The sequence below is a fragment of the Hippocampus zosterae genome, chromosome 3 (assembly GCF_025434085.1).
Source record: "Hippocampus zosterae strain Florida chromosome 3, ASM2543408v3, whole genome shotgun sequence".
Taxonomy (NCBI): Eukaryota; Metazoa; Chordata; class Actinopteri; order Syngnathiformes; family Syngnathidae; genus Hippocampus; species Hippocampus zosterae.
This window is the reverse complement of record NC_067453.1, coordinates 7,953,035-7,977,282: the sequence shown is the minus strand read 5'-3', so window position 1 is coordinate 7,977,282 and position 24,248 is coordinate 7,953,035. Positions and strand designations below refer to the sequence as shown.

The 24,248-nt window shown below is 43.4% G+C and overlaps 1 protein-coding gene across 1 annotated transcript; it reads right to left on the bottom strand.

The window, feature by feature from the left end:
- Nucleotides 1-675: 675 nt before the first annotated feature.
- pdhx (pyruvate dehydrogenase complex component X) lies at nucleotides 676-17,975 on the bottom strand. The gene is made up of 11 exons (XM_052060096.1): nucleotides 17,800-17,975; nucleotides 15,365-15,448; nucleotides 13,973-14,073; nucleotides 11,129-11,322; nucleotides 10,337-10,435; nucleotides 9,211-9,373; nucleotides 8,256-8,403; nucleotides 7,349-7,407; nucleotides 4,138-4,296; nucleotides 2,784-2,848; nucleotides 676-1,473 (listed from the first exon to the last, which is right to left on the bottom strand). The coding sequence occupies exons 1-11, from the start codon at nucleotides 17,933-17,935 to the stop codon at nucleotides 1,218-1,220; spliced, it is 1,464 nt and encodes a 487-aa protein (XP_051916056.1). The 5' UTR covers nucleotides 17,936-17,975; the 3' UTR covers nucleotides 676-1,217.
- Between the last annotated feature and the right edge of the window lie 6,273 nt (nucleotides 17,976-24,248).

Below are 24,248 nucleotides of genomic sequence, written 5' to 3'. Positions count from 1 at the left end.
TAGGCCACTCACTAAGGAATATGTTTCATTTAAAACAACACAATAAAAGCAAAAAGCCATTTCTTTCCTTTTGAACAGACAATAGATTAGCTATCTTTAAGCAATTTAGTTGAGTCAGATTTCATCAAAAATTCTGCTCTCTTGCGTGTTTGGGACTCAAATCTTAATGTTTGCCATGTTTTTCAACACATGATTTTTCATTTGTGCATTCTGATCTGACCACAATAAACAAAGCAAATATGCATGCAGTGCGTGAAGTGTTGGGCGTTCGGGGTAGAATGGCAGAGCTCAAACGGATTTTCTCAAAAACAGTGGTAATAATCATCATCATTAACCAGTCACTCTTTTGTTTTATGCAACCAAAACACGGCCGAGCCTGGTATCACAGTGATGCCCAACTTGGGATGGAATCAAATAAGCGCCACGCCACCTACTGATAAGGATCTGGACAGGACAGCTGTTCAGTGCACTTGGGGCATATATAAACATCTGCTGGTGCAGGCTGACCAGTATGTTTGCCACAGGAAATTATACTAATTGGCCTCTATGAAATTATTCTCCTTGACACATACTCTGTATTCTAATTAAAACACACAAACACATCTATGGTTGGCTGTTAGTGTGTGCTAAACTGACATGTTGTAAACACATAATGAAATGAGTCCTGAACATATATTAATAGTCCATAAATGGCCTTTTTATTTGCAGGGTACAGCATCTCGTTTCAAACTGATTGCAATATGTTCACATGGGGACATGAGAATTGAATAACTATAATGTGATTGAGTTTTTTCTCAACATTAAATTATTGAATTCTGAATGTAACAGGAAACGTCTCAAGTGGGTGCAATAAATATTACAAATTTAAATGATGGACATTTAAATGATAATACTATTTATATTACATTGATTGATTTTAACAGTGCACAGACACATCAGAACTGACAGCTTTAAGTATCCTGTCCGAAGAGGTATACACAAACACAAGTGTGTGTGATGAAGCACTACTTAAAGTAGCAGTTACAAATTTTCCTCAATAACTAACAGAAGCTCAATTTGATGCTGCCATCACAAAGCCCGGCGAATGCCAACGGCCACAAAAGAGACCCTGCACCTACTCTGCTAATAGTTGCTCGAAGAGTAATGAGGCAGAGGGCAGGCTTTGTCACATGAGTGTGTGCCTTTGCTTTATCCACGTAATTAGCAATCTGCATATTTTAGGCTAAAGTCATGCGCTGAGGTTCCTCTAGGTTGGTGCGAAATCTTTCAAGAAATCGCGAGGCAAGTTCATCATCAACAAGCCGCCCGTCACTTGACAAGGTGACGGTCATCAGCTGTTGGGTACGCAGGGTCTGGTTGTCCTCACACAGACTTAATTCGGCCCGGGAGGTCCCAACGGCGAGGATGCAAGCCTGTGGAGGGTTGATCACAGCACTGAAGCCGCTGATGCCAAACATCCCCAGGTTGGATATACTGAGCGTAGTGTAGAAGACGGAGAAATACATGCAATAGTGAATATAAAAACACAAAAAAACAAAAACTATACATTTCATATCAGAGAATGCATTAAACACAAGACAAAGTCATTAAAACAATTTAAAAACAACACTAAAACACGGGTCTCGTACCGAGTTGAAAAGCAAAGAATGAGAATCGGCTTTAATGTGTGTAACAACGAAATCATGTCTGCAGCAAGAACTTTTTCACAACAGGGGTTTTTTCACTATAGCAAATTTGATCTCAGATGTAAACACACACACACACACAAAAACGAATGTGTACACGCCCACACAATTGTATGTGTACTCTTTTTTAATCCAATAGTGCATAAGTATGAGCACACACTTATTCGACACTTCATATAGTTAGTGTAGAAAGAAAAAAGGGAAATAAATAGCGAAATTTATGATCAGTACCATCAGATGGTACCATCTGATTGTACCATCAGATGGTACAATCAGAAAACAGATTGTACCATCTGCTTTCTGAGGTTGGTCATGTGACGTTTGCAAGTTGAGCCTTGATTAGTTGTTATTTGAGCCCTGAGCCACTATAATGTAATTTTCAGTCGAGAGCAACTGTCAAAATGGCCGCCCCGTGGGTTGGACAGAAACGATGGATTTTTGCTGCTTTATTCATTTTCCACAAACTCAATAGTCAAATGTCTCGGCAAGTGGGGCTACAGAGAACGTACTGTTGAAAATAACATTATTGGGTTGACTTTCCCTTCAAGCACTGTACTGTGTATCAGTACACAGAATAATACGCAACAAGATATGAATGACAATGATGGCGCCTTCAATAGCGATGCTGTTTTTTGTTGCTCTTGTCATTTGTATTGTCATGTGGTGTTAGTTGTTTTTGTTCGAGGACCTGCTGCGGACTATTTTCAGTGTTTTGGCTGTGGCATTTGAGAGGAGGAGGAAAAAAAAAATCTGTGCTTGATGGTTGTGCCTTCTCGGTAGCATGCGTGTACCAGTGCTCATTTGGATGGGTGGGGTTAGGTGGAGGGATGTCGGCGTATTTGACATAAAGTGCAATACGACAGTATGACGATAGTGCAGTTGGAAAATGCACTATAGATTCAAATTTGACAAATCACATCAAATATGATGACCTACTTTTTCTTTACTTGATATTTGTATTAAACCTGCTGGGTGCATTGCCGTGCAATAACTCTCAAACTCAAGAATTTAAAACATGATGAGTGCATAAAACACAGGATTAGATACACAGAAAACACATTTGGCATTGTCACATTGTTTTCTTTGCCTTTGTTTTACCTGAATGAGCCTCCCTGGTACTCTTCGGGTAAGAGTTTTCCATCTCGAGCCTTTTGGGCCAATGCCTATGAAGCATACATTATTCGTCATTTTTAGCTGTATATAAGACATCGGTCAACTATTTATCCGATGGTGGTGCTAGAAGTGGCCTCACAAAGTTCACACAATAACAAAATAATAGCCTTTTTCTTGGCAATAATAGTGAATACGAAATAATAACCATAGCTAAAATGTTGCTTCACGATCAAGAATTGTAATCGTAGGTCTACCTAAAGAATCATAACAGAAAACCTGTTTCACATATCTCCTTAAAAACAAAAACACACAAAAAATATACCCACAAACAGGAACATGGTGTTCCAAGTATAAAAAATTGTCCAATGGCAGGCTTTGACACAAATGGAAACCATCAGCTTGTATTTTGCTGAAATGAGGAAATGGAACTGACAATGACCCACATGATGAAGCATCTCGCAAACAAAACAAACACATGACTGTGGCCAGGGTTTGATGGCAAAGCGTGACTGAGTCGAGTAACTGTAGAGACATCACAATGCATAAAAATGAGTGTGCCCATGGGATTGCCTCGAATGGAAGAATTATGTGCACCAACTGTTAAGTCTTTTTTTTTGAAGATTCCTTGACTTGAAATTACTGCTGTACCAGTAACAAGACTACAGCTGTCAAGTTAAAGGCATGCAAGATGATGTTAAAAATATATATTTTGTTCTATGACATGCCTCCAGAACGCCAGTGGCTAAGTGTTATATTTGGTATGAAATCTTAAAAAACAAAAACCTTCCAAAATGTTTCTTCACTCAAGTCACAGATAGTGTATTGGTACATTCGTCTGAGGCAGCGAAACTCAGTGAAGGTGTGAATGTGAGCTCCAATAGTTGTTTGTCTATATGTGCGCTGCAACCGGTGACCAGTTCAGGGTGAGATCTGTCTTTCCAGCACCCCGCGACCCTGAACTGGACACACGGTAGTGAATATGGATGCATGGACGTTTCCCGACAGCGGAGTATTGTGTTTTTTCAAAAATCTTGGACCATGCGATTGCCTGTGACCAAAATAAAGAACTGACAACTGAATGATTTGGTGTTTGTCTGTACGGACAAAAGACCAGACAAAGGCAAAAACACACAAAAAAAAACAAATCATGCTAAACAAATCTAAATGGACAATTGGAATGACACTGTCCAATGTGCATGGCCGAATGCCGCACTGGCAAGAAACTCTCAAGACAAGGGAGTCAAGACACCTAACGCAATCATACAAAGATCAATGTCGATAGCGACAATGACTGTAGGTAATAAGCGAACCGAGCAGTGATTCAGATTCAGACTTTTACCTTTGCGTTCGTAGAAATCTCATGAACTCCTTTGTTTGCAGCATCTCTGATGATGGGTGTAATGAGGCCTTTGTCAGTTGCAACAGCAATTGAAATGTGAATAGAGTCAAGTGCTCGAGGTCCGTCATCTGACCATGTCACGTTCACATCTGGTAGCTCCTATCATCACAAAGTCAATGGCAATCAAATTGTCAGTCGACCCATTTCATCTTCATTTGGCTGGAAGTAAAATAGCGAAAAAGAAATGGGACTAGAAATGGAGGACCTTTGAAAAACATGGAAAGCTCTACAGAACACAGTCCCCCGGGATACTTACTGTTTGGTACACACGGATTTGCATATTCTAGGAATTTGAATCTATATTCTTTCAAAATTGTTCTTTTGAATGTTTCCTTTTCACTCCCCCCGCCCCGCCATTTACCATCCATTATTTATGGAGAACCTACATTGAATGTATATTAGCCTTCTTTTTGTAGAAAGCGGAAAGATAATGGGGCTCTACTGTAGTTGGTCAGAAAACTTGGAAAATAAATACTATATGCTTACCCACCACATGCTTGCCCTAATATGCCTTTTGAAGGTTCTTTGTTGGTGGACAAAATAAGCTGTATGAGATATGAGATAGGCCACATTCTCTTGTGTAAGAAAAAAACCCTGTTGTGAAAAATTTCTTGCTGCAAACATGATTTCGTTGTAGAGGAATTTCACTCTAACAACACTGTGAAAGAGAGCTACTCTACGTAAAACTAATTCAACTTTGCACACACAACAAGCCTGACAAAATCATTAATGTTAATTTAGTCGTGTTTTTAATGGCTCAGTAGTGCCCTTACAAATGTAAAAATATGTATGGATTTGCAAATACTTTGAATGTGTACGAACCAAACGCACAAGTAAATGAACCTGCCCCTCCTTGTCATCACAAACACAACTTACAGATGAAGCACAAACAGGAATTGTATTTGAACAGAATAGCTACTTGAAGTTTTTTATGTTTTAACACTTGGAAAGATGGACGGAAAAATACATGACTCGGGGAGCTGAAAACACATGGTTGTCAATACAATAGCCTACATAGGCTTATGTTGAAGTTGGCCCTCACAACGCGTGGTCGAGTGACAGCTGCCTTGACTCATCCTCACGACTTTTCGGTTGATCTTAATCTCAGTTTTTATTGCCATCACATCACATGCCTACCAATATCCAAACAATGCCATGCCAAAAGCATATTAAATTGTGATTGCTTATTCAGGAGCCGGCAAAATCAAATTAATTAGGCTGATATATATACTTTGGGTACTGGATATATACTGATATATAGATATATATGTAGCCGGGTCTCTGGAAAGACTGGACTGGACACAAAATAATTTTTAGGTGGGCTTTATTCCCGACTGAACAATGAAGAATTGTTCAGCATTAAGATGAAAGACTAAGATCTTAACTAAATTTTAAAAGAGGTCGAACAGGGATCTAAGAGATCAAAGAAAATTATTTAACAGATTACAGACAATTACACCACAATAGACAACAGCAGTGGCTTGTCGATATGTTCCGGTGTGTTGGGTGTGTACAAAGCACGTAGTCAAACATAAATGATCTCCCCTGCTGTACAGCTGTTCACACGACTCACTAGTGGTAGATGTCAAACTCCAACCCAAACCACTCCAGATATTGTGCTCTGAATATCGCCAGGGTTACGAGGAACGATCATGGGTGTATCAAGTTGGGACAAGCAGTGGGCACAGTCCACTACCCTCCTTTACGTGCATGTCACCCTTTCTGGTCTGATTCTCACACGCTGCATATGTTCCCGCGTGTTTTGATCTAGTGTGGCTCTTAAAGTGACAGTGCTACATTTGTTAAACAAGGAAGCCTTCACTCCAAGCATCTAAGTAAGGTTCACCTGGTTACATATACTTTTGGGGTGTGTATGTATATATATATATATATATATATATATATATATAACTCATCCTGGCTGCTCAGGAGCAGGCCTTGAGCACAAGAGCCATCGAGGCCCAGATATACCACACCAGACAAGACCCAAGGTGTATGTTGTGCAAAGAGGCACCTGAGACGATCCAATACATAACTGCAGGGTGTAAGATGCTGGCAGGGAAAGCCTACATGGAACGCCATAACCAGGTGGCTGGCATAGTCTACCGAAACATCTGTGCGGAGTATGGACTGGAAACCCCAAGGTCAAAATGGGAAACACCTCCGAAGGTGGTGGAGAATGACAGAGCGAAGATGCTGTGGGACTTCCAGATCCAGACTGACAAGATGGTAATGGCGAACCAACCAGATATCGTGATCATAGATAAAGGACAGAGGAAAGCCGTTGTAGTGGCTGTAGCGGTCCCAAGTGATGGAAACATCAGGAAGAAGGAACATGAGAAACTCGAGGAATACCAAGGGCTCAGAGAGGAGCTGGAGAGAGCCTGGAAGGTAAAGGTGTCAGTCGTGCCTGTGGTGGTCGGAGCACTCGGGGCAGTGACCCCCAAACTAGATGAGTGGTTGCAACAGATCCCGGGAACAACATCGGACAGTCCAGAACTCAGTCCAGAAATGTGCAGTGCTGGGAACAGCAAGGATACTGCGCAGAACCCTCAAGCTTCCTGGCCTCTGGTAGAGGACCCGAGCTGAATTAGGGACGGACCCCACCCGAGGGGTGAGATGAGGATTTTTTATATATATATATATATATCCATCCATCCATTTTCCAAACCGCTTAATCCTCACCAGGGTCGCGGGGGTGCTTGAGCCTATCCCAGCCATCTTCGGGCAGTAGGCGGGGGACACCCTGAATTAGTTGCCAGCCAATCACAGGGCACACAGAGACGAACAACCATCCACACTCACATTCACACCTAGGGAAAATTTAGAGCGTCCAATGAGCCTGCCATGCATGTTTTTTGGAATGTGGGAGGAAACCGGAGCACCCGGAGAAAACCCACGCAGGCCCGGGGAGAACATGCAAACTCCACACAGGGAGGCCGGAGCTGCAATCGAACCCGGTACCCCCGCACTGCGAAGCCCACGTGCTAACCACTGGACTACCGGGCCGCCTATATATATATATATATATATATATATATATATATATAGAGAGAGAGAGAGAGAGAGAGAGAGAGAGAGAGAGAGAGAGAGAGAGAGAGAGAGAGAGAGAGAGAGAGAGAGAGAGAGTGGTTCAATGAGTAACACTTACTTTAAGCGTAACAGCAGCTGCCTTGATGATGAAATCATTAACAGAAACTTTGATCTGGTCTGAAACAACAAAGAAACAACAAAGAAACAACAGAATGTGTGAGTCATATCAATGAGACACAATGATAGCCAGACAGCTGGTGAGGGGGGCTGTCTAAGGTTCCATTCTGCTTGGCTGGTGTCCAAGAAAGTGACAAAAGGAGCGACTATCAAAAACACATGAGAGACACAAATACAAAACAAACTCTTGAATTAAACTTAGTTGGTAAACAGTGAAAACAGCTTAAGAGGATGTGGCAACTGAAACCGACAAATGTATTCGTTGAAAGTCATCACATGCTTGGAAAGAAAGGACTTCATTCATTCACCAGCCGTTCCCCCCCAAAAAACAGTTCTTTAACTTTGTTTTATATTTTCATGATGTTACTGGCAGTCAATGTTTTGTTGAGGACACTGGAAAAATTAATTCACAGTACACTGTACTGGGTGTGCCAACATAATGACATACCGACTTACAATATACACTTGCAGAAAACAGATACAATATTTGACAATTCTTTTTTCAGCGCAATTTCTCTTTTTTTCTTAACTCTTGGAGGTTTCCATTACGTACATCCAAATCCCTTTCAATCAGTTTGACAAGCATCTTTCATTTTCATTGGCAAAACATGTTTGCGCGATGCGTGGAATGAGAGTTCCAACTAGCGTGACCAAGTAGTTATGTACCAGTGTTTCTCTCCAGTGCTACTGACTGATCTCTTTGTCAAATGAGCTGTCATGTGAGACTCTTGAAATTCTCATCAAGGACAACAATTAATAATGATGATATTGTCAACTAAAGCTAAAATATGTTATTATACAGCGGTGACATAAAAGACAGCATAAGTGTACAGACGTGTTTTGTTTACCATTGGCCAAGTCTTTACGAAGCTTCATTACTGCAGCCATATCACAGTCAACAGAGGCGTAAGCGTGGGGGATGGTGGTTTTGGACTGTGTTAGCCTTTGAGCGATCACGCGGCGGACATTGGAGGCTGGATGCTCTGTGAAAGTGCCCTGAGGAATAACATTGTAGAAGTCAAGAGTCTGTGAATTACTGCACGCATGGAAAATAGCACTTTAGGGGAATCAATTGGGAAATAAGGCGACAACAAGAATGGTGTGCAGTCTAATGCTGACATAACCCAACGGTCATCAACCAAAACATGGACCAGGATATTACAAATTAATTGACACCCTGTTACAGTAAATTGATGGTAAGTCTGAACAGTCATTGATTTAGATTAATTGTAACCCATAATATTACATACAAAGGTCATGTTTAAAAGATGTATGTCTTAAAATAGAATGGATATTGAAACCAAGTCAAATGTGTCTGACATTGGCAAAGATTTAGCAACAACAGCTGTGTTCGCTAAAATGTTAGTAATGCATACAAGTTCTGCTTTCCCTAAAATCCGTGTGGCACTATCTCCACAGCGTCACATTAGGAACAAACATTCACTAGTGCGCTTGCTGTTTATTACATGTGTCTTTAAAAAAAAAAAAAGTGCCGCAGCTGCTATTCATGTGTGACTATTTCGAAAGCGTGTCAATTCCGAGTGCACTCTGTCGCATGGCAAAGCCCCGGTCATGTGAGCAAAAGTGGGCGTATTCTGGGAGTGCAGTGACGTGGGGAAGCCCACGTCCAGTGTACTGAGGGTGGGTATCATTCAGGCATAAAGCCACGGTCAATTAAATGATGAGCATACCCAAAGTGGTACCATAACAACAAGCATTCTTCTCAGCTTTTGTATTTCAAAGAAACACTCAACCGCAAATTCAATCGGTACTTTTGACAGGGATGTGTAAATTCAAACCCACCGGTGTGCCTGGATTTCCCGGGACAGAAAGAGGAGGAATGTTGGGTCTGCTGCCTGGTGGTGGTGGGATAGCTGCTGTGACTGGGGCAGGACCCGGAGAAGGTGGAGCAATAATGGGTGTCGTTTTTGGCTTCGGGGTTAACTTCAAAACATTTAATGCATCTCTGTTGGAACCAAAATAGAAGAAAAAGATTAGAAACGGCAATAGCAGGATCACGGTTCGAGTAGCGCTGCAGACAATGAGCTGCTCAAGAGATGCCACTCTGCTATCTGAGCACCACCAATGTATCTTTGGGCATGGCACTAACCCCACAGCCCCTACCTCAGAGGTGCAGCATTGTTTGTGCATTTCTTACTTTCATGATGCGATTATTATCATTGCCGGTTCATCGGGAATACATGGGGAAAAAACTATTTCCATTTGTCAGTCTGATTATTTTAATAAGTAGGCCGATACTGACCTGCCACATTCAAGAAGCTTACTTAAATATAGAGCGCAATCAACAAGTTTTATGTTTAATGTCACGCTCAACGACTGCATATGAAAGTGCATGGTAGAAATATTTATTTACATGAAACAACCAAAGCTTTGTTGAAATAAATGATTTTTGATGTTACTAATTAGTCAACCACTGGTGATGGTCTCGATATGTACAACACCATACTATTCTTTCCTAAGTATACAAGAGGCAGGCATGACAAAATGGTGAGAGCCGGTATGTTATTGCTCTGAGTACACAGGATTTATACAATTAAAAACATGAAGCAGAACAATTTTTGTTCAAAACCATGGACCCTGCTGGCCAATTCAAATTCAGGCCAGCAGGGTCCATTGTACCCACATGCATCCACCCTTTTGTGTGGATCAGCTGCCTCTGACCTCACCATGTAGTCGAGGCCCCATAGCGGTTTTGCCCCTCCCTTATTCCTGCATTCTTACATTTCCTGTAAAACACAAATGACTTGTTTCCTTACTGATAGCAGTATGCGCTTGTGGAAGAACTGAGGGAAGTTGGAAATTCCACCCTGGATAAACTCAGACCAGTCGCCAGAGCCTGGTGCCCCCTTAAGGCTTAAGATTTTACGTTCGGCATGAATGTACAGACAATGTCTCTACTCAAACCCACTCTTTAGTGATTAGTCCTCTTGGTCCCGTCGGTGTGGCCAATTTTGGATCAACGCCATGAGTGTCCAGGATGTGTCTTGCTGCTGGGCTTAGTCGTAACCTAAAGAAAATTGAGCCATGAAGACAAGTTGCTGTTAGACCAAAATCTTTTATTTCATGGCCCTCGTTATTTTGCGTCAAATTATTCCTGTAATTCAAGTCTCTGATGGAGATTTGCTACCTAATAAGCTAATTATATTCCTGTGACTCGAAATCAAAATTATACTTTTTTTTTTTAACCCCAATCCATTTTCAACAAAGTTGATGCCAACTTTCAAATCTTTGTGTCATGTGGCTCACTGCAAAATGTTTGCATAACACACTCAGCAAATAGTGGCAGATAGTGCCTATTGTGTGAACAAGGGCAGACAGGCTTTCTGAAATCCAGTTTACCTTTCAACGATAAAAACAGCTGAGAACATAGATGCTGTATTATGAGGGTGACAAGGTATTACCTAGACTAATCAATAAATAATTGGTGATGTAATACAAGTACAATAAAAAAAGACCTCCCTCAATGATTGTACTGTATATTATATTCATTTCATTAAATGTATTTTAATTAGCATCCTTATAAATTGCAGAATTTTAAGCTGTTGAGCTGTCAGCAATTATTCCACTGTGTTCTACTTATTTTAAAGTTTTTACCGTGATATTGTTTCAGTATCAGCATTTAGCGTACTGTATATGCATGTAGGTATCGTATCAAAGTCGGATTGCTGGTATTGTGACAACACCATTCGATGGCACTTACGATCCTATTGGGACTGTTTTTGGAGCAGGAGCTGGTGAAGAAGCATGAGGAGGCACACCAGTGGCAATAGTTTCATGGGTAGCAGGTGGAGGTGCAGAAGGAGAGGGTATCTCAACCTGTCTCCAGTCCTGTCCCTCTTCCACCATAACAGCAATAAGAGTTCCCAGGCGTACATTGCGACTTCCCTCCTCAATCTGAAATGAGGGAGTTATAAGTATTTTTGTTCTCAATAAAATGGTAGCACATTAACATAAACATGTTCATCAAAAAGAAAGAAAGTGAAGAATAACAATGCATGCTATGCCGTAGCTGACTGTAATTGAAACACAAGACTGATATATAATTGGCTGTTGTGTAGTGTAACGAGTATGCTTTCTGCCACCACTGATTCAAGATCCTGTTAAGAGCTAATATAAATACATTGTGGCATTTACAACTCTCTCCACGGTCTACTAGACATGGTTAATCAATCAATCCTGGTTCAGTCGAAATGAAAGGCCATGCGTAATAGACTGCTGGATGCACTTGATCAGTTTTCAAAAGGTATCCCTTTTGTGAACTGTCTCTTGTTGTCCGTCAATACAGCGTAAAAGAAATTTGCAAAGTCTGTGGTGCCAAATGGTTGAAGTAGGGAGAAAGTTTACAAATCAGCTTTTTGCAGACTCGTAAAATACAGGGTATCGTTAAAATAGTCAAATACTGTTTGCTGAAACATGTTGTTTGTTATGATGACTATTCAGAGCTAACGTTTAATACATTAAGCAATGTGAACTGTTTATATACATTTATATATACATAGACATAGATGTACATACACATTCATATAAAGATATACCATATTTTCCGCACTAAAAGACACACTGGATTATGAGGCGCACCTTCAATGAATGGCTATTTTGTAAATTTTTTTCGTTTCATTGAAGTAATCGTTAGTTTACGTTTTTCGGAGACGGTCTTGAACGCCTCTCGAGTCGAACGGAAGAAGGCACGGAGATAGACAAAGACGTACCTGTATTTGTTGAGACTGTTTTCAAAAATTAACACCACAGCTCTCCTTTTTTACCAGCTGCGACACAAACCTATTTAATAAAGTAGCAACACAGTACACTGAACCAACAGCAAGTTATACATTGGAAGCATGTATCCAGGAAGGAGCCATCTTGGAGACGATGTATTACCGTAATGATCATACACAAGACGCACCGGATTTTAAGGCGCTCGGTGAGCTTTTAAGAAAATGGAAGACTTTTTGGTGCACCCTGTAGTGCGGAAAATACGGTACATACACATACACACACGCACACACACACACACACACACACACACACACACACACTGTATACGTGCAAGCAAGTTTAATGAGTGTGTCTATATATATATATATATATATATATAGGGGAAGTCATGTCCAACATTTTCTTCTTATATATATATATATATATATATAAAAGAGATGAATATTTAACACGGGCGGCCCGGTATTCCGGTGGTGGGCACGACGGCTTCACAGTGCAGGGGTACCGGGTTCGATTCCGGCTCCGGCCTCCCTGTGTGGAGTTTGCATGTTCTCCCCGGGCCTGCGTGGGTTTTCTCCGGGTGCTCCGGTTTCCTCCCACATTCCAAAAACATGCGTGGCTGGCTGATTGAACACTCTAAATTGTCCCTAGGTGTGAGTGTGAGCGTGGATGGTTGTTCGTATCTGTGTGCCCTGTGATTGGCTGGCAACCGATTCAGGGTGTCCCCCGCCTACTGCCCGAAGACGGCTGGATAGGCTCCAGCACCCCCCGCGACCCTAGTGAGGATCAAGCGGTTCGGAAAATGGATGGATGGATGGATATTTAACACAATCTATGGTTCAACAAAAAAAAATCTATCAAATTAAAAAAATAAAAAAAGGTCCCACATTGGACATGCAAGGCTTGTAGTTGGTGGTTTTCTCCAAAACACATAGCATTTTCATCCAGAGGGGTTTATACTGGCCACGTTTCTCTGCCTGCTTCAGCTCTCAAGCCCCTACCCCCAATTCTTCAGTGGTTGCTATGGAAACTAACAGGCTATTGAATCGACAGACCTGAAAACCTGGACTCACCGTCATTCACCCATTTTTAATATGCTTATACAGTATTTGTATTTTAAAATGTATATATATATTTATATACTTCTTGTTCTTCTACTTCTCCCTTTCATCATTTTGCTGCTGTAAATGGGGAATTTCTCCATTGTGAGACAAATAAAGGTTTTCTTATCTTATCGACATTCTCATAAGCTCAGGCACCTTAGAAAAGGGGTCCGTCTTCAGTGTGTGAAGGGGAATAGTCTATTCTCTCCCATGCACGTAAATATTAAATTTAAGGCTGTCGTGCTCATAGTTTTTCCCAAGTCACTTGATATTGAATATCTGTTGATACCTAGTCCCAATCAATACCTCTGCAATGAAATGCAATGAAGAAAAAAGAGAAGACCGCATCCAAATTATCTTCATCACTCGATTCACTTTGTGAATGAGGGTATCCCAGGACGATTATTTGTACTGCAGCACGTAATTTGGGTATCGTGGAGAGGTCAAGAAGACAACTAATTGCTCCATCTTTGAAGGCCTATTAAAAATTCAAACACCTAACATTACAGTTGGGAATGGACCTGGAGAAATGTCTACCACGAAAGAAAATCATTTTATGTACCGGTAACTGTTACTGTGCAGGGAAAGCCAAATAAATATGTCACAAAAGAACCATTTTAATGACACAATTAAAAACAAAGAATCTTGTCTGACAGTAAATAGAAAATGCATATAGGATTACGGTTAACCTGAGGATACATTTAATTTAGGCATTTTTTTCTCACCACGATCTTTGCCAAGATACCGTCATCATTAGATTCCATCGTAACGACAGCTTTGTCAGTCTCAATTTCACAAAGGGCATCGCCTGCTGCCACTGCCTCACCTGGAATGGTAAAACACATGCATAAATATATTATATAAATGGAACTTTTTATTCTAAACATTGTGAGATCTCAATTTGGAAAAATTGATGAATAACAGGGAGAAAGAATGTCAGTTCTGAAAAGTGTGAAAAATGAATTTAAACATTTTTTTCAATTACAATTATTTAAATCTACAAGCAAAATAAATGAATCTATGTGACAAATAACGGTGTGACAATTTATTGGTTCATGACAGTGAATTTATATGTGATAAATTTCACATATAAGTAGAGAGTAAGAAAAATACATATTTATCTTTTTCCTACAAATTGCCATCTGAGCTGTATTTGACATCAATGAACAGTATGACTACATATTTAGATTACAGCTGTCCAGATCACAATTTTTGACACCCAAGTCCCAGGCGCTTGCGATCATGTCATCTTGAAAGGCAAAAAAAAAAAAATAGAAAACAACACGCTGAATAAGTATACAATATGCTAACATTATATGACGCATAAATGATGAACTGAGAACGTGCCTGGTATGTTCAAGTAACATATTAAAGAGTTATTCAAATGACTATACCATCAAGAACATGCTAACAAGTTTACCAAACCATTAATCTCACTCCAAATCACCAAATCCAATGGAATCTTCATCCTCTGTGTCACTTTAAAACAACTCCACCGACTCCGGAGGGAGAAGACGCAACGCTTTATCTTCTACGTCGCTGACGTCAGACTCATCATGGTTTTATCAACAACGGTCTAGAGCGGCCTCTTGCGGTTTAATGTGAAAATAACATTCACACTTCTTTAAATTCCCCGACGTTTTCAGTAGGACCGTTACTCTACTTTTGAAAATATACTAAAGGCCAGTAATGTTGCGTGTGGAAATTTCACATGCATATACATACATCGCAACTCTATTCACAGAAGCAAATGGCAAAAGGGCAAAGAAGCGGATGAAAAATAGGTTCTTTAAAATAAATTAGGGTCCTGCTGTAGTGCCTGGATGAGCAAAGTTATTAAGCAGTAATGAATAGTGACATCTGGGTTTCCACAAGCCAATTAATCACCAAAGGTCTATGAATGCAGCAGCACATGAGGTCATGCCTTGCAGAGTGATGTGTTGTCACAGAGAATGACGACTCGCACATACAGCAACTGCTAATCGGCAATTGCAACCATGGGCATACAGAAAATACGACCATAGATTTAGGATTTGGCACTCGTGTAGGCATTGATAACTGACTGGAAATGAATATTAAAATTTGGGATGCTGGTAATATTTGTAAATTCCTTTTACCTTCTTTCTTTAGCCATTTGACAATGTTTCCCTCCTCCATGGTTGGTGAGAGAGCAGGCATTTGCACGTTTAGCGGGGCGACGCCTACCGGGCACAAATATCATAACAGCATTACTGAACAGCATTTGAACAGTCACTTGAAGCTAATGCAGAAATACTTCTTTGAAACTTCAGACCACATATGTAAAAAAAAAAAAAAATGATGACTACAATTCATCTTAAACACTGGACCCCTACATACACGTGGGTCAGCAAATGCAGATTCAAAGATTCTCAGAACAAATAATAAATATATTTTTGTTGTTGTTTTTTGTGAATTAAAAAAGTAAAGATAATATGCCTGGTCCAGTTGCTTTTGGGGGGTGGGGGGGTGACAGCGATTGTATTTTATTTTTAATTCTTTAATTATTTATAGCAGTAATATAGCACTAATTTATTTATAGCAGGGTTCCATTGGATACTGTATATAGAAAAAAAAGAAAAAGAAAACACACCCTCATTAGTAGTTGGGATTCGCAGACTTTAAGACATGTTGGTAATTGTCGTATTACCGATGTCAGTCGGGTCCACAAATTTTTAAGTTTAGCAGACACCAAGAACACATGGAAATTGAGATGAAATTCAAGGCTTTACGGTCACAGGCAGGAGTTACTTAAGAGGACTACACTGTAGGTGAACTGGCTCACAGCACTGGACCAGGCATCTTATCTTTCCTTTTTTGTTCACTCTATTTACAACTTAGCACACGGTGGAACATTTTGGCCAAATCTTGGAATTGGCATCATCCGCTAAAATCCTTATCAGATGGGCCCTTCAACTTCAGGCACTTGGGCCTCACTTGCCGCCAAAGGAGGCGGAGCTTTTTCCCCCCAAGCCCATGGGCCATGGAACTGTGTGACTGGAGATCTTATGCAAGCCAGCAAGGTAACTACTTTCAAATGTCTTCCTAAAACTCATGTCTATCATTTAGCCTTCTTCTAAAATTGTTGGAAATTTTACTTTTTATTCGTAATTTTATGCAATATTATGTAAAAGATGATGCCTGAATCACATATCACTGTGTTTGGAATGTGAAGTATAAATAAGAATAAATAATACAAAATAATAATACAATTATTATAATTATTTCAATTTTTTAAGGAATAAAGTTTACTTTGTTTGGGACAACCATTTTATATTCATTCATTCATTCATTCATCTTCCGAGCCGCTTGATCCTCACTAGGGTCGCGGGGGGTGCTGGAGCCTACCCCAGCTGTCTACGGGCAGTAGGCGGGGGACACCCTGAATCGGTTGCCAGCCAATCGTAGGGCACACAGAAACGAACAAGCATTCGCACTCACACTCACACCTAGGGACAATTTAGAGTGTTCAATCAGCCTGCCACGCATGTTTTTGGAATGTGGGAGGAAACCGGAGCACCCGGAGAAAACCCACGCAGGCCCGGGGAGAACATGCAAACTCCACACAGGGAGGCCGGAGCTGGAATCGAACCCGGTACCTCTGCACTGTGAAGCCGACGTGCTAACCACTGGACATAACAATTTATATTGAGGCCAACAGAGAATCACATTTAATGTGTTATTCTGCTGGCATCTGCTAGACATAATGAGATACTGCGCTGACAGGATTTGGTGCCCAGCCCGGAGGGGAGGGGGGGAGGGGGGGGGTTGCTGGTGGATGGTAATTACTGGTATACTTTTTAATTTCTGCTTGCAACATGACTTATTCATAGGTCAAATCAGATATGTAGAATACTTTTGGTATTGGGGCATTAAAAAAAAAACACTTCATATCAGACGTAAAATTCGATGTCTGATGTCTGGGGCAACAGTCGGAAAGTCCGCCGACACGCACGCAGCTTCCAATAACAAGTCTAACACTGGCTGTCTTAAGATTCCCCCTTGCGTTGTTTTTCCATCCATCCATCCATTTTCCGATCCGCGATATCCTCACAAGGGTCACTGTCGCCTATCGCAGCTGTCTTCGGGCAGTAGGCGGCGGACACCCTGAACCGGTTGCCAGCCAATCGCAGGGCACACAGAGACGAACAACCATCCACGCTCACACTCACGCCTCGGGACAATATAGAGTGTTCCATTACCCTGTAATACATGTTTTTAGTTTGTTTGTTTGTTTTTTGGTGTTTTTGTCACAATAAACAAAAATAAGTTAATTATAATTCCATTGGAGGCGAAACGTGTATGCATTGTTGACATTTACTTATTAATATTTTAGCCTGCGACGACACGTTAAAGTGTCGGTTATGGTCACTGAAGTGAGACTAAAAATCAAACGTTTTCTCCGAATGATTACTGTACTGAAATTATGTTATAAAATTGTAAAATAACCATACCGCGCATAAAACCGCTCGAGCTAAATGCCAAGAGTCCCCAACCTGTCGTTATGGACAAAACTGCACATGGCAATACTCACCGAAGACCCATGGAGAGTGAAAGAAGTGCCTGGCTTTCTCCTGAAGTGACTGCGTACTCCTCAAAGATTTGTGAATGTTCGATAATTTCAGGCCGAAAAAGATTCCTTGACGACCCAGACGCAAGGAGGCCGCCATGTTGATGTCCTCATTCGGAGAGACGTGAAGGTGCCTGATCAAAATGTTTACATTTCAGAGAGTCTAATATTGTCTTTTCTTGTCTAATCATAGAGTTAAAAACTAAGAAATAGTAGTTAAAGGCGCAAATGGTTTATTGTTGTAGTATGTGATTGAGTTTCACATTAATTACTTTTTAGACAATTCGACAGGCAGAGAGCTCACAGTAGGTCATTTCAGGACCCTGGCCAAAGACGTACTGTATACGCATGATCGATTTGTCCTTATCCGAGAGTCAGCGCGCCTTCCATATTGGATGGGGCAAATCTGCCCGGAAACTAATGCAATTAATTAAACTGAACGCGTGAAAGGGACAATGTACAGGTATAACTTAATGCCCCCCACCATGATCACTACTGCCTTCACGCCCCCCATCGGTACATTAATATTGTATACCAAATATTATGAGAAACAGCACCAAACACAAAATCTGTAGTTTTAGATCTGCTGATAATACAGTACAGTATAGTTGGTTGACCATATTTTGATTACCCAAAATAGACAGACCAGCCTCGAGATTATGAAATGATACTCAAACCTTATGACTGCAAGGTTTTTCTTCGTCTTCAATATATTTAAAGTAGGTGTGCATAGGAGAGCATGTTTCGAGCAAGTGACCTCCATAGAGAGTAACCGGAGTCCCCTCAGACAATTATCCGACCATCGTGAGGGTGTCTCCAGCCACCCCCAGCGCTTCGCCGGCCTCTTCCGCCGGAGCTCCGCATTTTGAAAAATTTTCTATCTCCCCACATCCCCTCCGTGAGTCGTCATCCCCTCCGTGAGTCGTCACCTTACTGTGGTGGAGGGGTTTGTGTGTCCCAATGATCCTAGAAGCTAAGTTGTCTAGGGGCTTTATGCCCCTGGCAGGGTCACCCATGGCAAACAGGTTCTAGGTGAGGGGCCAGACAAAGCACGGCTCAAAAGACCCCAATGATGATAAAAATAAATGGATCTAGGTTTCCCTTGCCCGGACGCGGGTCACCGGGGCCCCCCTCTGGAGCCAGGCCTGGAGGTGGGGCTCGTTGGCAGGCGCCTGGTGGCCGGGCTTACACCCATGGGGCCCGGCCGGGCACAGCCCGAAGAGGCAACGTGGGTCCCCCTTCCCATGGGCTCACCACCCATGAGAGGGGCCAAAGGGGTCGGGTGCAATGTGAGCTGGGCGGCAGCCAAAGGCGGGGACCCTGGCGGTCCGATCCTCGGCTGCAGAAGCTAGCTCTTGGGACATGGAATGTCACCTCTCTGGCAGGGAAGGAGCCCGAGCTGGTGTGTGAGGCAGAGAATTTCCGACTGGATATAGTCGGACTTGCCTCCACACACAGCCTGGGTTCTGGTACCAGTTCTCTCGAGAGGGGTTGGACTCTCTTCCACTCTGGAGTTGCTCACGGTGAGAGGCGCAGAGCAGGTGTGGGCATACTTATTGCCCCCCGGCTCAGTGCCTGTACATTGGGGTTCACACCGGTAGACAAGAGGGTTGCCTCCCTCCGCCTTCGGGTGGGTGGACGGGTCCTGACTGTTGTTTGTGCATATGCACCAAACAGCAGCTCAGCATACCCACCCTTTTTGGAGTCCTTGGAGGGTGTGCTGGAGAGTACTCCTGCTGGGGACTCCATTGTTCTGCTGGGGGACTTCAATGCTCACGTGGGCAATGACAGTGATACCTGGAGGGGCGTGATTGGGAGGAACGGCCCCCCCGATCAGAACCCGAGTGGTGTTTTGTTATTGGACTTCTGTGCTCGTCACGGATTGTCCATAACAAACACCTTGTTCAAACATAAGGGTGTCCATATGTGCACTTGGCACCAGGACACCCTAGGCCGCAGTTCGATGATCGACTTTGTAGTTGTATCATCGGATTTGCGGCCGCAAGTTCTGGACACTCGGGTGAAGAGAGGGGCGGAGCTGTCAACTGATCACCACCTGGTGGTGAGTAGGCTCCGATGGTGGGGGAAGATGCCGGTCCGTCCTGGCAGACCCAAACGTATAGTGAGGGTTTGTTGGGAGCGTCTGGCGGAATCCCCTGTCAGAAGGAGTTTCAACTCCCACCTCCGACAGAGCTTTTCCCATGTTCCGGGGGAGACGGGGGACATTGAGTCGAGTGGACCATGTTCCGTGCCTCTATTGTCGAGGCGGCCAATCTGAGTTGTGGCCGTAGGGTGGTTGGTGCCTGTCGTGGCGGCAATCCCCGTACTCGCTGGTGGACACCAGCAGTAAGGGATGCCGTCAAGCTGAAGAAGGAGTCCTATCGAGCCCTTATGGCCCGTGGGACCTCAGAGGCAGCTGACGGGTATCGACTGGCCAAGCGGACCGCGGCTTCGGTGGTCGCCGAGGCAAAAACCAGAGCGTGGGAAGAGTTCGGTGAGGCCATGGAAGCCGACTTCCGGACGGCTTCGAGGAAATTCTGGTCCACCATCCGACGTCTCAGGAGGGGGAAGCAGTGCACCACTAACACTGTATACAGTGGGGATGGGGCGCTGCTGACTTCGACTCGGGACGTTGTGAACCGGTGGGCAGAGTACTTCGAAGACCTCCTCAACTCCACCAACACGCCTTCCTTGGAGGAAGCAGAGCCTGGGGACTCTGAGGTGGGCTCTCCTATGTCTGTGGTTGAAGTCACCGATGTGGTTAAAAAGCTCCTCGGTGGCAAGGCCCCAGGGGTGGATGAGATCCGCCCGGAGTTCCTCAAGGCTCTGGATGTTGTGGGGCTGTCCTGGTTGACACGCCTCTGCAACATCGCGTGGTCGACAAGGAGAGTGCCTCTGGATTGGCAGACCGGGGTGGTAGTCCCTCTTTTTAAAAGGGGGGACCGGAGGGTGTGTTCCAACTACAGAGGGATCACACTCCTCAGCCTCCCTGGTAAGGTCTATTCAGGGGTGCTGGAGAGGAGGGTCCGTCAGGAAGTCGAGCCTCAGATTGAGGAGGAGCAGTGTGGTTTTCGTCCCGGCCGTGGAACAGTGGACCAGCTCTACACCCTTAGCAGGGTCCTTGAGGGTATGTGGGAATTCGCCCAACCAGTCTACATGTGTTTTGTGGACTTGGAGAAGGCGTTTGACCGTGTCCCTCGGGGAGTTCTGTGGGGGGTGCTTCGTTGGTATGGGGTACCGAACCCCCTGATACGGGCTGTTCGGTCACTATACCACCGATGTCAGAGTTTGGTTTGCATTGCCGGCAGTAAGTCGGAATTGTTTCCAGTGGGGGTAGGACTCCGCCAAGGCTGCCCTTTGTCGCCGATTCTGTTCATAACCTTCATGGACAGAATCTCTAGGCGCAGCCGAAGCGTTGAGGGGGTCCGTTTTGGTGGCCTCAGTATTGCATCCCTGCTTTTTGCAGATGATGTGGTGCTGTTGGCTCCTTCAAACGGGGCTCTCCAACTCTCACTGGAGCATTTCGCAGCCGAGTGTGAAGCGGTTGGGATGAAAATCAGCACCTCCAAATCTGAAACCATGGTCCTCAGTCGGAAAAGGGTGGAGTGCCCCCTCCGGGTCGGGGAGGAGATCTTACCCCAAGTGGAAGAGTTCAAGTATCTTGGGGTCTTGTTCACGAGTGGGGGTAGGAGGGAGCGGGAGATCGACAGGCGGATCGGTGCAGTGTCTGCTGTGATGCGGACGCTGTATCGGTCTGTCATGGTGAAGAAGGAGCTGAGCCAAAGGGCGAAGCTCTCAATTTACAGGTCGATCTACGTCCCAACTCTCACCTATGGTCACGAGCTATGGGTCGTGACCGAAAGAACGAGATCTGCGATACAAGCGGCCGAAATGAGTTTTCTGCATAGGGTGTCCAGGCTCTCCCTTAGAGATAAGGTGAGAAGCTCAGTCATCCGGGAGGGGCTCAGAGTCGAGCCGCTTCTCCTCCACATCGAGAGGAGCCAGATGAGGTGGCTTGGGCATCTGATCCGGATGCCTCCTGAGCGCCTCCCCGGTGAGGTGTTCCGGTCATGTCCCACGGGAGGAGACCCCGAGGAAGACCCAGGACATGCTGGAGAGACTATGTCACCTAGCTTGCCTGGGAATGACTCGGGATCCCCCGGGGAGAGCTGGAAGAAGTAGCTAGGGAGAGGGAAGTCTGTGCTTCCCTGCTAAAGCTGTTGCCCACGCGACCCGGCCCCGGATAAGCGGTAGATGATGGATAGATGGATGGGAAAATATGTATTCTTGTAGGGGCGGCATGGTGGAGGAATGTTTAGCACGCCGGCCTCAAAGTGCAGAGGTGCAGGGTTCGATTCCGGCTCTGGCCTTCCTGTGTGGAGTTTGCATGTTCTACGAGTGGCTGCGTGTGTTCTCTCCAGGTACTCCAGTTTCCTCCATTCCAAAAACATGCGCTGCAGGACAAAGGAACACTGTAATCTGTCCCTAGGTGTGAGTGTGAGCGCGAATGGTTGTTCGTCTATGTGTGCCTTGTGAATGCCTGGCAACCAATTCAGCGCGTATCCCGCCTGATGCTAAATATCCTTCAAAGTCTTGCTTGTATCCTTCTTCCTTCAATTAGTCAGTAGTTAACTATGCCTTTGGTATCATCTTTGTTTCATGATCTTGCGCAGAGCTCACAAAGTAGTTGTCTGCTTGAGTGTGTGTTGAAGAACGCACATTATGTTACGTGCTCATAATCACCACTCGACGGCATCGAAACACTACCTGGGGAATATAAAGAGATCGTAACACTATATATAAGGTCCCCGCATTATAAAGAGCCCCGTTGGCTTTTCAGAAAGTTTAATGCTTTTAGGTGCGCCTGACAGTGCGGAAAATACAGTACACTAATCAGGACCGATTAACATGTCACCATTTGTGTGTTATTATCCTAACCTACAATCTGGCTTTGCCAGTTTAGTGCTTAGCGGTGGAGCTCAGTCAGAGATTTGGCAACAAGAGCAGCAGAGCTCAAATGACTGCAGTCATTACCCAAAACTCTTTTGTGGTTTGATGCACTGTCCATACTTGAAATACAGGTTTGGCGGTCTTCCTGCTGGTTATTTCTGCCTGACGCAGGTCTGCCAGTCCCTGATCTTCTCCACAGATCTTTCCAGCACTCCTCTGCCAGTTAGTGCATCCCTAACCATAAAAAGGCCTACACCTGTCATCATTTTAGAGTCAATGTTTTGCTTATTTAATCCGAACTGCAGATGGGAGAGTGAGGTGGCAAAAATACTCTCACCTAGGACCAAAATAGAAGCATAGATACGTTTTGTACAGACTCTAAACCATGAGGTCAACGATATGCTTTTGGATTCACATATACACTATGACAGCACAAAACGATTCTGGTGTGTACAAGGTTGTGTTTGTTGTGATGTCTTATTTGGCAGATCCAATCAATGTCATCATTGATAGACAGTGCAAATTATGACATTACAGTCAATCAGCGATATAATATTTGCATAAAATGCAAAATATTGACCGACTGCAAGCTACTCTATCAGATTGGTGTATAGTCGAGTAATATCTTAATCCCCAATATGTTGCTATCGTCATTCAGTTTTATCTCCCTGTTTTGTTGTCTTCTGTGTGCCTGATCAGACCTCGAGATTTCAGTCAATCAAGATCTCAACCGTGGTTGACTTGACTTTTTCTCTATAAATCATTTTTTCTTGTGTTGTCATTGGCGAAGGTTGAAAAAGGTTACCATACTATTTTGACGCAGTAAGGAGCAGAAAATACAGATACAGTATATGTTTCAAATATATGGCGTAAAGTGAAAAATGTCATCCATTCATCCATTTTCAATTCCACTTGTCCTCACTCGGATCGCAATCGTCCTGGAGCCCATCCCAGCTGTCTTCGAGCAGTCGGCGGGGTACACCCTGAACTGGTTGCAAGGCACAATCAACCAATCACATCCACACCGTCACACCGAGTGGGAGCTGATCCCATGCTGCCCGCTCCGAAGTCCGGCGAGTGTACCACTACACCATCAGTGGTCCTATTTTTATTTTTATTCAACCTTTATTGATCCAGGTCAGGTAATTGAGGACGGAGTCACATTAGTAACAACGATGAGACTGCAGAATGCAGAGTAAAACAAAGCAAAATAACAGGAAATACAAATGCTTAAGCAAACTGGACAACATGTACAAACTGTACAATATGATGTTACAGTACAGTTCATATCTATAAAATACATTATTTATATGATATCACACAGTGAATACAAGTTTCATGACAAGCTAAACTCAGGTGCAGCCATCATGTCTAGTGTCCTTCACAATTTTTTGGAATGATTCTAATGGGATGAATTAGGTCAGTTTTTACTTATTTGCTGAAGGGTATTTGAGCCGGCAGTG

Bases quoted from the DNA above. Each gene is read 5' to 3' on its own strand.
- pdhx (XM_052060096.1), bottom strand. From the start codon at position 17,935: ATGGCGGCCTCCTTGCGTCTGGGTCGTCAAGGAATCTTTTTCGGCCTG. The intron at 11,323-13,972 runs GTGAGAAAAAAA...CCCTCATTTCAG, and splicing joins GTATCTTGGCAAAGATCGTG to ATTGAGGAGGGAAGTCGCAA. The intron at 9,374-10,336 runs GTGGGTTTGAGT...TGGTTCCAACAG, and splicing joins AGAGGACTAATCACTAAAGA to AGATGCATTAAATGTTTTGA.